The sequence below is a fragment of the Neltuma alba genome, unplaced genomic scaffold (assembly GCF_004799145.2).
Source record: "Neltuma alba isolate B1F8T4 unplaced genomic scaffold, ASM479914v2 tig00011294_pilon, whole genome shotgun sequence".
Classification (NCBI taxonomy): Eukaryota; Viridiplantae; Streptophyta; class Magnoliopsida; order Fabales; family Fabaceae; genus Neltuma; species Neltuma alba.
In genome coordinates, this window is record NW_021636003.1 from 1 (window position 1) to 14,517 (window position 14,517).

Here is a 14,517-nt window from a genome sequence, read left to right on the forward strand (position 1 = left end):
TCGGCAGAGAAATTGAAAACATAACGCTAGCCTGCTATCTCTAGACGTTTCCTCATGTGTTACTACTCCAAAGTTTTTTTCCTTTGTCTGAGCTCCCATAATCATCTTGAACTCTCCATCCTCTTTAGAAGCTCTCCTGACACTCCTTCCAAATTTGCCAAGGCTGCAAATCTTGAGCTTGATGGAATAAATCTTATCTAACCTCGTTAAACATGCTTATTTAAAGATGGTTATATGTAAATAGTACAAACGGATTGAACTCATTTACTTAAATCGGCAGAACTTGAGATGCTAAAGCCTAACTCGGTGTAGCCTGTTCCCATATCAAGTTACTGATACGTGCAATTAGGACACAGAAATTTGTACAACTTTCCATCGTATTTCAAAGTTCCGCCCCTGTAAATAACCTAAGGTGGCAAGAATGTAGAGCAACAAATACGAACAAATAGTAGCATCGGAGGTCCCAAAATAAGGTCGTTGCAAGTCACGTGCCAGCAGCAGATGTCTGTCTGAGCGGATTGTAGACACTGAATTCACCGAAATCCCTTCTGCCACTGGCAAAAACATTGTCCGTCGTCAAACCCTTGGAACAAATGGTTAATAATAATTCAGTTGCTAGGCATCATATTGTAAGCGCATCATGAATAACTGGAATTATATGCATGTTTGCTCCCAATCATGAATGCTATGAAGCGGGGGAAATACAAAGAAAATGAGAATGAAAATAAAAAAAGAAAATGAACTATTCCACCTGCTGCAGCCTGCAAATTGAGATAGAACGATAGCATCCTATAAGAACAAACAGTAACTCAGAAGCATTTGCAGCAACACACATCATGAGATACGACTGATGGGATAGTTCCAAGCAGATGAAGCAATAACAGGGGAAGACGGTGCAACAAACAATAGACATTCTTAAATTAGAACTGTGTATTCCCACAATTTCAAGATGAGGCAAATACACCTCTAGACTAAATGCTCGCCACTTCAACAATTTATGCTACTAACTAAGCAGACGAACAGATCATTATCTAATAATTAAGTACCTGTGATTTATGTCCCAGCCAGCAGGTAGAAACCGTGGTTTGACAGATTCAACAAAAACTTGTCTCCATCTCTGACAAAACTGACGAATGCCATCCTCGCCATATTCCTTCAGTAAATGTTCAACAACTTGCTTTCCATGTGGTCCATGTCCTAAGAGTGACAGTTTTGGATTATGTTTCGCTTCAGCAGACTCTTCATCTCTAGGGATAAGTCATCAATTCCATTTGGAGCCCTTCTGCTTAGACAGCTATCATCGGGATCTACAGCAGAGGTACTTAACTCATTAGAACCAGAATTTTTATCTGTGCTCACATGTTCAGTTAAGATAGCAGAGGCAGCTCCGTTAACTCCAGCGTCAGAAGATGCATTGGGGTTTCCAGCATCATCCTTTACCGTAATAAGCTCTCTACTTTCTCCATTGCCTGTTGCTTTATTTGCAGAGAACCATCCAGAGCATTTAATTTGATGTGTCCAGAACTCCCATTGTGGGTGAGCAATCACCATGATTTTCCTGTACTGTCTCCATAGCAGCACCTCTTAAATGTTTAAATGAATATCCTCTCTTCTTCTCAAATCGTCTTCTCTCGTGTGGACTCATGCCAACTAGCAATGCTCTCTCCAAATCTTCCTCAGATATCTCCCTTCCTCCATAGTACCTCTTCACAGTCTGCAAACAAAATCACAAAGATGTCAAATACCCATGCTTATAGATTAGTGTTTTTTTTTTAAAAAAAAGCTGTTTAAGAACTTTTCTAAACAATCACAATCAGTTAATAACTATATAAATCAAGGAAAAAAGAGAGCCTAATTTAGAAATCACGCTTGAACACTCAAAAAGACCATGTGTCATCATGTAGGGTCCGTGATAACCATGAATCTTACTAAATGCTTACAGACAGAAATGAGATCATACCTCAGTCAGTTCATCACGGCGATTGGGAGGCATTCTTGGTCCATGGCGCAGAAGAGCCATGGCAGCCGTTCGCAACTGCAAGGGAGAAACACCTCCCTCTTCAGAGGCTACTTCAGATGCTCGTCCTGGATCAATTACCCTCTGAACATAGAGAGGAATCCCAAATTCAGCTGCTATCTTTCTCTTGTATTTCTCTGCAGCAGCATGGGCGACTTCATGACAGTCCACACAAAGCAGGACAATATCATGAGAACGATGGCTTTTCAAATGCTCAGGAAAATGTATTCTATAGCATGATGGGATTATCCGGTACCGCAAGTAGTGATTTCCTTCACCACAGCCAACACATATGTTTTTCTTGCTCTGGATATAAAAATCATTGTCTTCGTCTTCTGGGCGACCTTTTGGTTCAAAAAGAAGCATTATAGCAGGTGGATCTTCATCAATTAGTTTTGCCAAATCCCGACTGAGGTACCTGTAAAATAGAAGATGAATCAGCAAAACGACTTCTTTTACAAATAGAACAGAAGCAAGTGAAAAGTGCACCTACCATTCAAGCTTCTTCCGGTCACAGTAACAAAGCAGCCGCCCATCATTAGCATAAATCCGACAATTATGATAAACAGGAGATTTACAAGAGAATTTCTGAACAAACAAATCTCGAGAAGCCTTCCGAGAAACTTGTTTTGAGTTTCTTACACTATGGTGTTTATAGGCTATCATAGGTCTCAGATTACTGCTAACCAACAAAGAATAATTAAAAAGAGAAATTGGACAACTCCCATTTGGACCAAGGCACTTCTGAAGAATTACTGAATAAATATCTTCGGTGTTACCTAAATTGTCTGTAAGCAAATCATAGACATCACTTAGGTGGCTGCCAACGATAGGAGATGGAGAAGAGAACATGGAATTGACACCCATTTCTATATTTATATCAGCCTGAGCTATGACACTGCATATTTCCGAGTCACTTGCCGGAGGCTGATTTGCCAAAGCAACAATTGACTGGTCTGGTAATACATATTTCAAGCTCTCATCATGGACGCGAGCCTGGAAAGATGAATATACAGCAAAACAAACCAATCAACCTATAAGCAATCAACCTATAAGCAATTTCCTTGTGGAATACCTTTAAAACTCTACAGTAAAATGTAGACCTCAAGAATTATGAGTCTGTTCATTAGGGATATAAAACTTAAGGTGGTAATAGAAGATTAATATCACAACCAATGTGACATAGAAATACCAATGTAACTTCCGTTTTTTTAGCAATGAAATACCAAACTAATTATATGAACAAATAAATAAATAAGTTCTCTGATAAAAATATGTCAACTACATGTAAACTTCCAGGAACTCAATACTCAAAGCAAAATCAAATATTATTTCTGTTGTATAAGAAAATAAAGGTGTTTTAAGGCTACGGAGATTACGCCTGTGTGGTGGAAAAAGATGATGTCCTGCCTGTTCTCTGTTTGTGTTAAGGTGAATAGTACTAGCCATCCCTATTCATCAAGTCAATCAACAGAGTCGAGAAATACTGATCCTTAGAGTAGGAGAACCATTCTTAAATTTTAGCCATGTTTTGGGAACATATACAAATTTTAACTTACCATGAGGTCTCTCCATGCACATAGTCGCCTCACAAGGTTCTGAAACTGAATTATAGAAAAAGAAGAAGCTCGTCTGTTAGAACCATATAGCAAACTGAAGAGACACTACCTCAAACTTGTGCTGAAAGAAGCAAACCTGAGTTTCACTCGAAACTGAAGAACTCTCACCACTCACATATCGTGAAAATAATGATAATGCAGCAGATTCCCCTGGAGAAGCTTCAATCTCTTTTGTGAAGAGTTGCAAACAAGTCATGTTGGAACGTCGACCAGCCTCTCGAAGAAAATGGAATTTGTCATCGAAGCAGAGTTTTCTGATACCATAAATTCAGAATTTTGATGCAACAAATTTCAGAAAGTCAAGTCCTAAAGAGTAATCAAGTAGACAAAACGTAAAGGAAAGCTCTTCAGCCAATGCAACTTGCTAATAAGCCTCATATTGAATGGAAAAATCAAAACAGTTATCCTGGACTTCCACTTTTTTGGTCTCATTCCTCACAACATCAAACAAGGCATACCATTATCCAGTTGTTTGAGCTCAGTGATCAAACAATTTGCAATATACAACAAATAGTGTGCATCTGTTTGTGCATAATGTATCATTGCTGCTGAGAGGGGACGTTGTCTCCAGTCTTCACGCTGCAATTAAATTTTGAAAAAAAAAAATGAAGAAAATGAAAAACAAGAAGAGACAGAGAAGTAGGTAGAAGGAGCAAGCCAAGAAGGTAGCCAATCTAGCCTCCAATTAAAAAATTTCCAAAAACGGAAATTGTCTCTGCTCTAGAGACGGTAACCTGCTGTACACTACAGATAAATCAATAAAAAAAGAGCCTTAGATGTTAAATCCGCGCTATTTAACTTATCTACAGCTTTGGCTTGGACAACCAATTCATTCAATAGAGGAAAATCGTGCATGATCAAGGTCAAACCTGATATAATTTATTTGTTGTCACACCACAATAAGTTTCAAGTAGATAAGCGAGTGATTTCTGTGGCTTTGACAGCACTTCACATGCCTGCATTACAGGAATGCAAATTGATAGAATAAAGGGTGCCAAACCATGAGAAAATGCAACCTTTTCTTGTCACTATCATGCTTACAAAGACATTTCTACAAGGTACATGGCATCTAAAATAGAATCCAATGACATTAGCACAACTTGGTTATCTCACCTTTGAGGTATCAAATAGATTAACAACGTAGATATGAAAATCTCTCTGTAGCCAGACAATATCATTGTCAGCTCCATGAAACACCTATCCACAAATTTTCACATGATTAAAACACAGACTTTTAAATCAACTCTAGAATATAATCAATGAATAACAAAATCTAATCCCGAGAGAACTAGGAGTCATCCACGCCCACTAAGATATGTTAATAACCGCTTTTTTTTAAATATTTAAGCTATTAGGTGAAGGCAGGAGATTGATTTTATTATAATCTCCAACAAACACACACAGAGGTATGAACAATTCTCACAAATTATTACCAGAATAAGTGCAATACAGCTTTCACGAAACTCAATTATTAAAGTGGATAATAGTTTTCATCAGATAATTTCATGCAGATACAATTGAATACATGTTTCCGAGTTCTATATAGTTGAACATTCCAGACATATGACAGAAATAACTTACATACTTTACAAATTATAGGATTTGCAAAAACCGGGCGAAGAATGCCCATTAAATCATGCAGGGCAATTGTGTCAATCAAATAATCCTCCAGCTGTGTAGAAATCTGCTTGATATAAAAAAATGTATACATCAAAGATTGATCCCAAAAAAATTAGATCATATATCAGATAAGAGAATTTAGGACAAGCATAAATTGACCTGAACTAATGCTGTAAACCCAAGAAAAGATCGCAAAGTATGTTGTTCTGTGTCCACAGCAAAGAACCTCTCTTTATTTAATACATCGACAAGCTCCTTTAATTGCAACTCTGTATCAATCCAAACATATGTATCTTTCTTCTTCAGCTCCTCAATCTCAGTACTGATTTCTAATTGAGGCTGAGGGTCTTTAAATAAGGCTGTAATCTCTGCCTCAAAAGGATGGGAGTTTGAAGCCCTCTCTGTGAAAGCAACAATAAACTTAGCTTAACCAAAATATACGTTCACCAAGCAAGCACTTGCTGAGGTTAAAATTGAAATGCCCGTCTCGTTATTTGCGCAGATAAAGAATAAGCTTCACATGAGTTTATTGGTATCAAATTTTCCACCGCGTAAAATTGAACACTCGTTGCTGCGACCAACACAATGTCTTTAGCAGTGTCGTCTAAATGTTACTAATAACATAAAATTTAGCCTTTTCTGGATTATTTTCATTAGCAGAATTATTGAAATGAAGCTGTTAGGTACTTCTTTTTTTGTAAGTAATTTCCAATAGCTTTACCATATTCTACCGTTTGTGGACTGACTGCTTATTTGCTTGACCGGACCAAGCTATTTCAAAAATTTCATAATAGTTCAACTGGTAAAAAAAGTTCGTTGCTTTCCATCCAGAAATGCTAGCCTCAGAGATTTGGAAGCATACCAAAATAAGAAAAATTAAGTTTAAAAATAATGTCTCCCATGCAATTTCTAACTGAGCAGCAGGATTAAGAAAAGAATTTTTTTTAATGAATAAACGCATAAACTTCATCTATAACTCCTTCAGTTTCTCTGGTTATCAAATAAAGTGACGCCATTGTACATTAAAAAGCGCAAGAAATGTACCATCGGTAGAGTTGTTGAGCTTCAAGTGCTTGAACGCAGTGTACGAGTTATCGGCTAATACTCGCTTAAAAGCATACTGTGGCTTCGGGTCGGCATGTAAGTAACACAAACTTGGCGGATTCTTCCGCTTACGCCGACTGCGGTACCGAGCAGTAAAGTAGATTGACACAACCGCCAAAGAAGCGATCGCAAAAGCCACTCGCATCTTGTATCCATATTCCATATTATTTCTCTTTTCTTCTTCTTCGCTTTCTTCGAGCCAGCCCCGCCCAGCTCCGGTTTTTCGTACAGACACACTATCGGAGGCGGTCACCGTTCCCGCCGCCGCGACTAACATGCGCTCTTGTTGCGGGCTTATGCGGCGAAGTAAAATGTGGGCATCTATTCAGGCCCAAAAAACACTGATCTATTAAACGAATATAGGCTCAGAGTCTAAGGACCAATTTAGCTGGAGATAATTGGGCTGCGATGAAGGAAGGCCTGAATTCTATACCGAACCACTCTTCATCAAATAATTGAAGTATTAAATGATTAATAAAGTCATTATTACGGCGTATAATAATTTGAGGGAAAACAGTTAAACAAATGTGTGAAGAAAACAAATTCATTCATGAAGTCAGCTTTTAGACATGAATCACGGGTTGAAATCTGAAATTTGGTTGATGCATTGGATATCACATTAAGGGTTACGTGATATCAGGATTGTTAAATCTGAATGGAGATTCTTTAGACTGTCGACTTCTATTTGTGCTTGGCAGCACTGTTTCAGGGAATGAGGTCGATGCAGGTCATGGAACATGAAGCAAGAAACCAGCACATTAATTACTGTTCTTTTTCTGCCTGCAGACCACTTACGAGTCGTCCAGTGAAAGGAGTGTGCGTGAAGTATTTTTTCATATGAATATCTGAAGAATCATATTTGAATATTGCCAAACTAAATTTAATACTACCCTCTGCTCCTAAATATAAAAGTTAGTTGACTAATTTGAGTAAATTAAGAAACTAAGTTAAGTTAGTTATTTGTAATAAATAAGTGTTATTTTTTCTAAAATATCCTTGCTAATTAAGTTTATTGGCTAGAACTACCACAATTAAAAGGACTATCGTAAAAAAATAAATAAATATGATAGACAAAGTGAATTGAGGTCTCATATTTATGACTAAAAGAAAAGTCAAATGAAATCTTACATTAAGAACTACAAGTAGTATAATTCTTTTCTTGCTAAGTACTATTTCGAGGCCCTATCAAATATTAAATGTAAGCACTTTTTTCCAGTAGTGATTCAAATATTGGTTCATCACATTATAAAAATTTGATGTAAGTCTTTACATACGAACTCAAATTCAAGATCTTATGCATTTTAAAGCTTCTCTCATCAGAGCAACACCTGTGAGTTGTTTGAAGTAAAATTAATCCAAAAGGTTTTGTGCATCCAGGATGTCACTTTCAAGAAGAGTTAGATTGCCACCGAGGAAGGGGGGGAAATGTAAGAGGGTGATGTCTGGCTTAATGAGGGAGAGTGGCGTTGGGAGGAGCCTTTTGCGAGATCGGTCAAGAAAAATAAATAGCCCTTTTAGGCCTTTACAAAAGCAAGCGTGTGGACGCAAGGGAAAGTTCAAGAGAAAATAGAATTGAGCCTTTTACTGAAAACTGCTCTCTACTTTCTTGGCAGTGACATATAATGACATTTACTTCCAACTCACTTCATAATTATCACTTCATTTGAAACTCTCTCCGTGCCCTTACGTGCTGCCCATGATTTCTACAATGCGTACAATTAATTTAATTTACTGGGGACGTTCTGATTAATTTAAATATTCCATATGTACTTACAAACCTCTTAATCTTTGGAAGAGCGTCATGTCGAAATAAGTGGAAAAGGTAGTTAGAATAGTGATATGAGATGATTAATTTCCCCCCCTTGGTTATTAATTGAGTAGCCGGGTTAGTTCAACTAGATATATTATTGTAGCCTTTTTGGGGTTTGGTCAACACGAAGGCGACGAAGCAGAGTAACATGGGTTTGTTTATGAATTAGTGTAATTAACTCACAAGAGGAAAAGTTAGGCGCTAATAATTTCATTAAACAAAATCATGAAGGCCCCACATGAGGCCTCAAAACCATGTTAATTAGAGTTGGTTGGCCGCTGATGAAAATGGAATAAGTGATGGCACACAGAATCTCTCACCACCAACCACCTAGATTAAGCTCAAATAGTAGCTAGCTAGGCTAGCTATTATTCTTCCTATATAGCTCCTTTGGTGAGCATACTTCTTCGTCTAATCTAATCTTTGTTTCTGGAAGGAGAGAAAGTACAGCCTTTTATTTGGTTTGAGCACCGTGACCAATCATGCTCGTATGATTGGCTCGTTTATGTTGCTCAGAAAGTTGTCGTTATTATTGCAGAGGGAAAATAAAAAATAATCCCCTGATTAAAGTGGAGGCTTTTTATGCCAAAGATTGGTTTATATATGCCACACACACACAAATATAAATAAATATATATATATATCAATATATATAGATTGTGTGTGTGTGTGAGAGAGAGAGAGAGAGATAGAGGGAGGCTTGTGACTTTCGAATTGTATATACTTGAGAATAAAGAATGAGCAAGAAGGCATGATGTTAAAGTCGGTGCGGGGGGGAAAGGGAGATTTGGTGGGTTGCTTCAAGAGAGAAAATGAACGAGCTAAGTGAGAAGGAACACTGCTCCTCTGCAAGCAACTCCAAAAATCATAGGCAATGTTTTGTCATCCGCAGCCTAATATGCTTGAAATAAAGAAAAACCATTGCTCGTGTGGGGCTTTGCAGTTCAATTGATATTGATTATTTTTTAAAACATAAAGTTATAATTAAGTTCGCGATGGAAAAACTATTACCTGCTGTAGCAATAGTTTTTGCTGTTGCCGCTGCTCTAAATTCCTCACGAACAATGAACAGAAATATCAAAACATATATGGGGATGTGTGTTTAATTAGTGGATGAAATTAAATGGACTGGGGATTATATCATACACCCTCCACTTCGTCATATTTTTTTTTCGTTTGGAAAAAAAAATTGTTTCACATCACATGTCTTTTCAAAATTCCAGTGCAATGTTTACACTCTCTGTGTACTAAATATAAGAGTTAGCAGAGGGTAACTCATTCTATTTTTTATCTCCCAAATTTATAGGAGTAACTTTTTTTTAAAATAAATTCCCCCCATTAATTATGTAAATGACTAGGCCTTTTTAACATCCGGATAAAAAGTACTCTCAATTATCTCCTTCGAAGAGGTTAACAAGAGTGAAATACATTTTAAATGAAGGACTTTATTATAGTTTTATTAATTACGAGGAGAGAATTATTTGGTTTATAATCTTTTTTAAGTACAGAAGATACCAAGAAACTGTACACTATATCTAAACATTATATTTTTAAAAAAAGAAATTATGAATACCTGCATACCACCAGTGGCGAATAATAATAAAACAAATACTAATCATAGATGGATTTTATAATACTACCTTCGGTCTTATTTATAAGACTTTATTTATAGTCTACAAACGAAGTCTTATAAGTACAACCGGAGACAATATATCCATTGAGAGCGCGAAGACCCCACACACACGGATGTGCCTAGCTATCCTTGCCCCTCGAGTGGGAGACTGAGGCTATCAATGGATTGAGAACTGGATATACCCGTTATCAATCGGGCCAATGTCCCTATTTGTCATCCTCAGAATAAGCCTGCCTCCCGTGAGATGCAAGTAACCCTCACATATTGAGGAGGCATGACGAGCGGGAATGGATCACTGAAGCAGCATATAATGCACACATGCATGGGGCTGCTGAAATCATGAGAGCACGTGCTATACCATTTCCCGCTATATAATCAACACTTTTTGGAATTAATTTTTTTTAATTAAAAGGATAAACATTAATGGTACTCCTCCGGTCCTAATTATAAGACCCAATTGACTTATTTGAGGAGATTAAGGAAGTAAGTTAAGTTGGTTATTTATAATAAATAAGTGTTGTCATTCCTAAAATATCCTTACTAATTAAGTATATTGGCTAAAACTATCATTATTAGAAGGATTATCTTGGAAAAAAATGTATAAATATAAGAGACAAAATGGATTGAGTCTTATAATTAGGACCAAATAAAAAGTCAAATTATGTCTTATAATAAGGACCGGAGGAGTATAAGATTACAAACAAAATCAAATCCATAACACATCAAGAGGGAGGTATCATTGTTCGAAACAAATTGGCAAGACATACTGAAACGGTTAATAGTGCTGGTACTACAGCAGCTTATTGTCTCCAAATGTTTAAGTCCTAAATATAACATCTATTACTTTTAGTCCTAATTATAAGATTTTGTTTACAGTTTATAAACCGATCTTATAACTAAATTTACACTACGAACTTGTATCGGGCTAATAATAACGAAACATGAATATGCTCATATAAAGCAGCTAGAAAGAATGGATACACGTGCCCTGCCCCTCTTTGTTAACGTGCTTCCACGTTTTGCACCACGTGGATGTCTTCCGGATCGGCCCCTTCACGTACTTCTGCTTTTCTAAATGAATGTCTCTTTTATTTCACTCAATCATTATCATCCCCGAAAAAAAATAAAACATTTAATAATCATAACAACGATGATAATAATAGAGGGACGGGGACGGGATGTTTCCCTCCCCTGGATTCCATTTCCATGTTCATCACGCTGAGGAGCGTGCGAGGGATGAGTGTGGCGGGGGAACTTGAGATGGGGTTCAAGGGCTACACGGAATCATGACACGTGTCAGTAAGCATCTTGATTGGGGCACGCTCTTTCCCAGCCTTTTAACACCGTCCGCGTGACTGCTGAGCAGGAACGCCCTGAACCCCACATGACCACTGTCTCCTCAACGGGACCCCCTCCAACCGAATTGCGCCACGTTGCACACCGCTTCCTTCTCTCACGTGTTATGGATCCCGCCCGCCACGTTCCCCACTTTGCATTGATCACTCATCATCCTCCCCAAATCCTCTCAGCTTCTCCAACTTGAGCTTCCAATATCCATCATCAATTATACTCTGTGTCAACCAAAAACTGAAAAAGGCGGGGAAAAATCATATTTGTAACATATACACATCATCATCATTATAAACTGATCAAGGTAGGTTCTATTTCTATAAAGTTATTATAATATATTACCTCTAATTCTTAAAATAAGAGCTAATTGATTAATTTGAGTAAATTAAAAAACTTTATTAAGTTTCGTATTTGTAATAAATAAGTGTTATTTTTTTAGAATGTTCATACTAATCATATGTGTTAGTTAGAACTATCATTTGATGAAATATTTAATATTTGCAACTATTACAAGGATTACCTTAGAAAAAAAAGTATAATTATGAGAAATAAGGTGGATTAAGATTTTATAAGTATAACTAAATTGAATATCAAACTAAATCGTATATTAAGGATTAAGACAGTATAAAGCTACTGATAGATTGCAAGTTCTTTTAATATCATTCAAATTTAGATTAGATGGCATGTTGGTGCGCTGGGTATTGAATTTTTGCTGGCAATATTTTAAAATGCTATGTGTTCGCTCCCTTAAATTTTGAATTTTAAGGAGGCCAAAATTCTATGCTGAATCGTCAATTGAATAACATTATCCTGTGTTTTGGTTGGCTGAACAGCTTCGCACACCCATGTAGCTGTCTCGGAAAATTTAAATAATAATACTTTCAGTCTTTCACCCATGTGCAGACACGTGGGCTGAAAATCCCGTAAATTTTAATCTCTCTCAATACGAGATAAACCAAATCGTACTCACCGGCAGGCTTGTGTTTCTGTTAGTCCAAATGAGCTTTTTTCTTGCACAATAATAGAACATTATTTTACAAGGTTCGTTACATCATATATGTGATGAAGAAGTCCAATTGCTTGGCTTCCAAATTTAGAAAATAAAATATAAATATATACTCAGGAACTTTAAAGTATATAAGTGATAGTAGTATTTTATAGTACTTAGAAGAGTGATATGATTTACTATGCTTGTATAGATCTGTGTTGTGATTGGGGGAAAAAGGATATCTCTGTACTTGCACATGTGACTTTCGGTAACGTGTGTTACTGACCAGCGCAACAACTTTGAAACTTACATCTCATCTGCTCTTCCATGTTCTATACAATTTCTCGGAAATGCCACCATACAAAATACCACTCCTCCACAAAATAAATTGAGTAAGGAGCAAATTGCCAGTCATTAAACTTCAAATCTCTCAAATTATCGTCAGCTTAAAGTCTAATACTTAGGAAAGTCAACAGTTGCCAAATATTACCCTCTCCTGATTATAAGACCTCGTTTGTATCCTCGTTTAACGAAATCTTATAATTAGGATGAAATGTAGTAATAGGAAGATCAATAAACTTCGAAATGTAATAAACATTAGTTATTGTGACAATTTACATCTGAATATATATATTTTTGTAAAGTCACTTCAGTAAAATTGAAGTTTTTATAATGATATGTAATGGAAAATAATTTTAAATGTATAATGACTTAAAAAATTAATTTTATGATATATGATTCTTATTGTATAATATTGGACTCATTTAAAAAATACATAAATGATATAAAATTGCACAGGTTGCTTAATAAATATAAAAATGTAAATAATGCACGGTTCAACATTGTTAAAAGAAAATTACAAAAACAAATTTGGTCAGAATAGAAGGAAGCTCGGGTTACGTTTGTTTATATTTGGCAAGATGACGGGAATGCTTTTTTTAAATAGTCTGGGAAAAAAGGACTTTCTATTTTTCGTGCTTGAATTGTTTTTCTATGTATTGTATCAAAAGCAATCTACCCCTCGGCTACTTCACATAGCTAGCAATCATCTTATCCAAACAATATTTAAAAGAAGCATCACAAAAATTAAATTAATGCTGTTTTAAGCATGAACCTTTTATTATTATTATTGTTATTATTATAGAGACTTGTATTGTCAGTTAAAAAAGTCCTAAAATATGTTGCTAATTTTATAACTCATAAATAGCATGATTGCCTGCATTTGTGGTATTATTTTAATTAATGATACTGACGTTATGCCTCGCATCTTGCGAATAATGAATGATTAGGGGCAAAACAAAAAAAATTGAGATTATTGTCCTGGCAATCGTACCAATGCAATGTGTCGGTGATTCCACGATCGTTAAGTGTTAACAGTCAACCACGTATTAGAAGGTTGACTCCATCCATAATCCCTTTTTTTTTTTTGACCTTTTTTAATGAGAGAGGACAGCTGATGGCCACATTAATTCTTCGGCACTTAGGAACATGGTGCATATGAATCTTTCAATAGCAACTTGGTCCACCTTTCCATCTGGATCCCTCCCCTCTTCTTCTCCTTTATTCTTCAACCATGGCTTCTCTGTTTTTTTTTTGGTCCCCAAGATATTCACACAAAAAAGGAAAAATTCACGGCTAGCACATATATTCTTTTACGCATAAAGCCATCCTCATTTACACATCCAAGATAAAGAAATCTCACACGCATTCGGAGAGGGGAAAAAACACAGGGGGGGGGGTTGAAGGTTTGCATCAAATTATTATACTTCCAAAACTAGTTAATCACAAAAAATATGATATGATCTCTATAAAACGCATTTGTCATATTGTAAATTTCCATTATGATGAATTCAATTTGGCCAATTTCTTATTAATTTAGATAATACCAGTAGTTCAGTTATTGTGGTAATATTTTTGTAAGCTCAGATTATTTTTTAAAATTTCTACACATGTTGAATATCTTGGATTTTAAAGGGATGAAATTAGTGGATTTTTTTTTATTTATTTATCAGAAAACATTGTCATGTTAGAAAGAGTCTGAGTGCCCGCTAGTTACAAATATTTTGATTTCACCTTTTATGCAAATATTGGTCATCCGATAAGGGGAAAAATAAGACCGGGAGAAATTTATTAGAAACAAGGCCACGTCAGAGTCGAGGAAAATGACCGATTGGTGAATATATAAGACAAGGGAGTTGGCCATTAAATTTATTTATTTATTTATGTAACAAAATGAATTTAGAAGCATAAAACTGGGCGGTTAGCATGTCTCCTCGCTTCTGCTAAACGTCCCTTACCTGCGAAGAGAGAGAAAGCAGTGAGAGAGAGAGAGACAGAGAGGGAGAGAGCAAGGCAAGACAAAGCATAAAAGAAAGG

The 14,517-nt window shown here is 36.2% G+C and overlaps 1 protein-coding gene across 1 annotated transcript; it reads right to left on the minus strand.

Moving 5' to 3' along the window:
- Positions 1-212: 212 nt before the first annotated feature.
- LOC114711541 (protein RRP6-like 3) lies at positions 213-6,590 on the minus strand. The gene is given in 15 exon segments (XM_028895948.1): positions 213-554; positions 1,047-1,251; positions 1,254-1,487; positions 1,490-1,513; positions 1,516-1,714; positions 1,961-2,435; positions 2,511-3,013; positions 3,577-3,621; positions 3,713-3,890; positions 4,079-4,215; positions 4,506-4,592; positions 4,750-4,833; positions 5,222-5,320; positions 5,416-5,657; positions 6,301-6,590. Coding segments are annotated over 15 exon segments (2,805 nt in total). The 5' UTR covers positions 6,524-6,590; the 3' UTR covers positions 213-484.
- Positions 6,591-14,517: the final 7,927 nt, after the last annotated feature.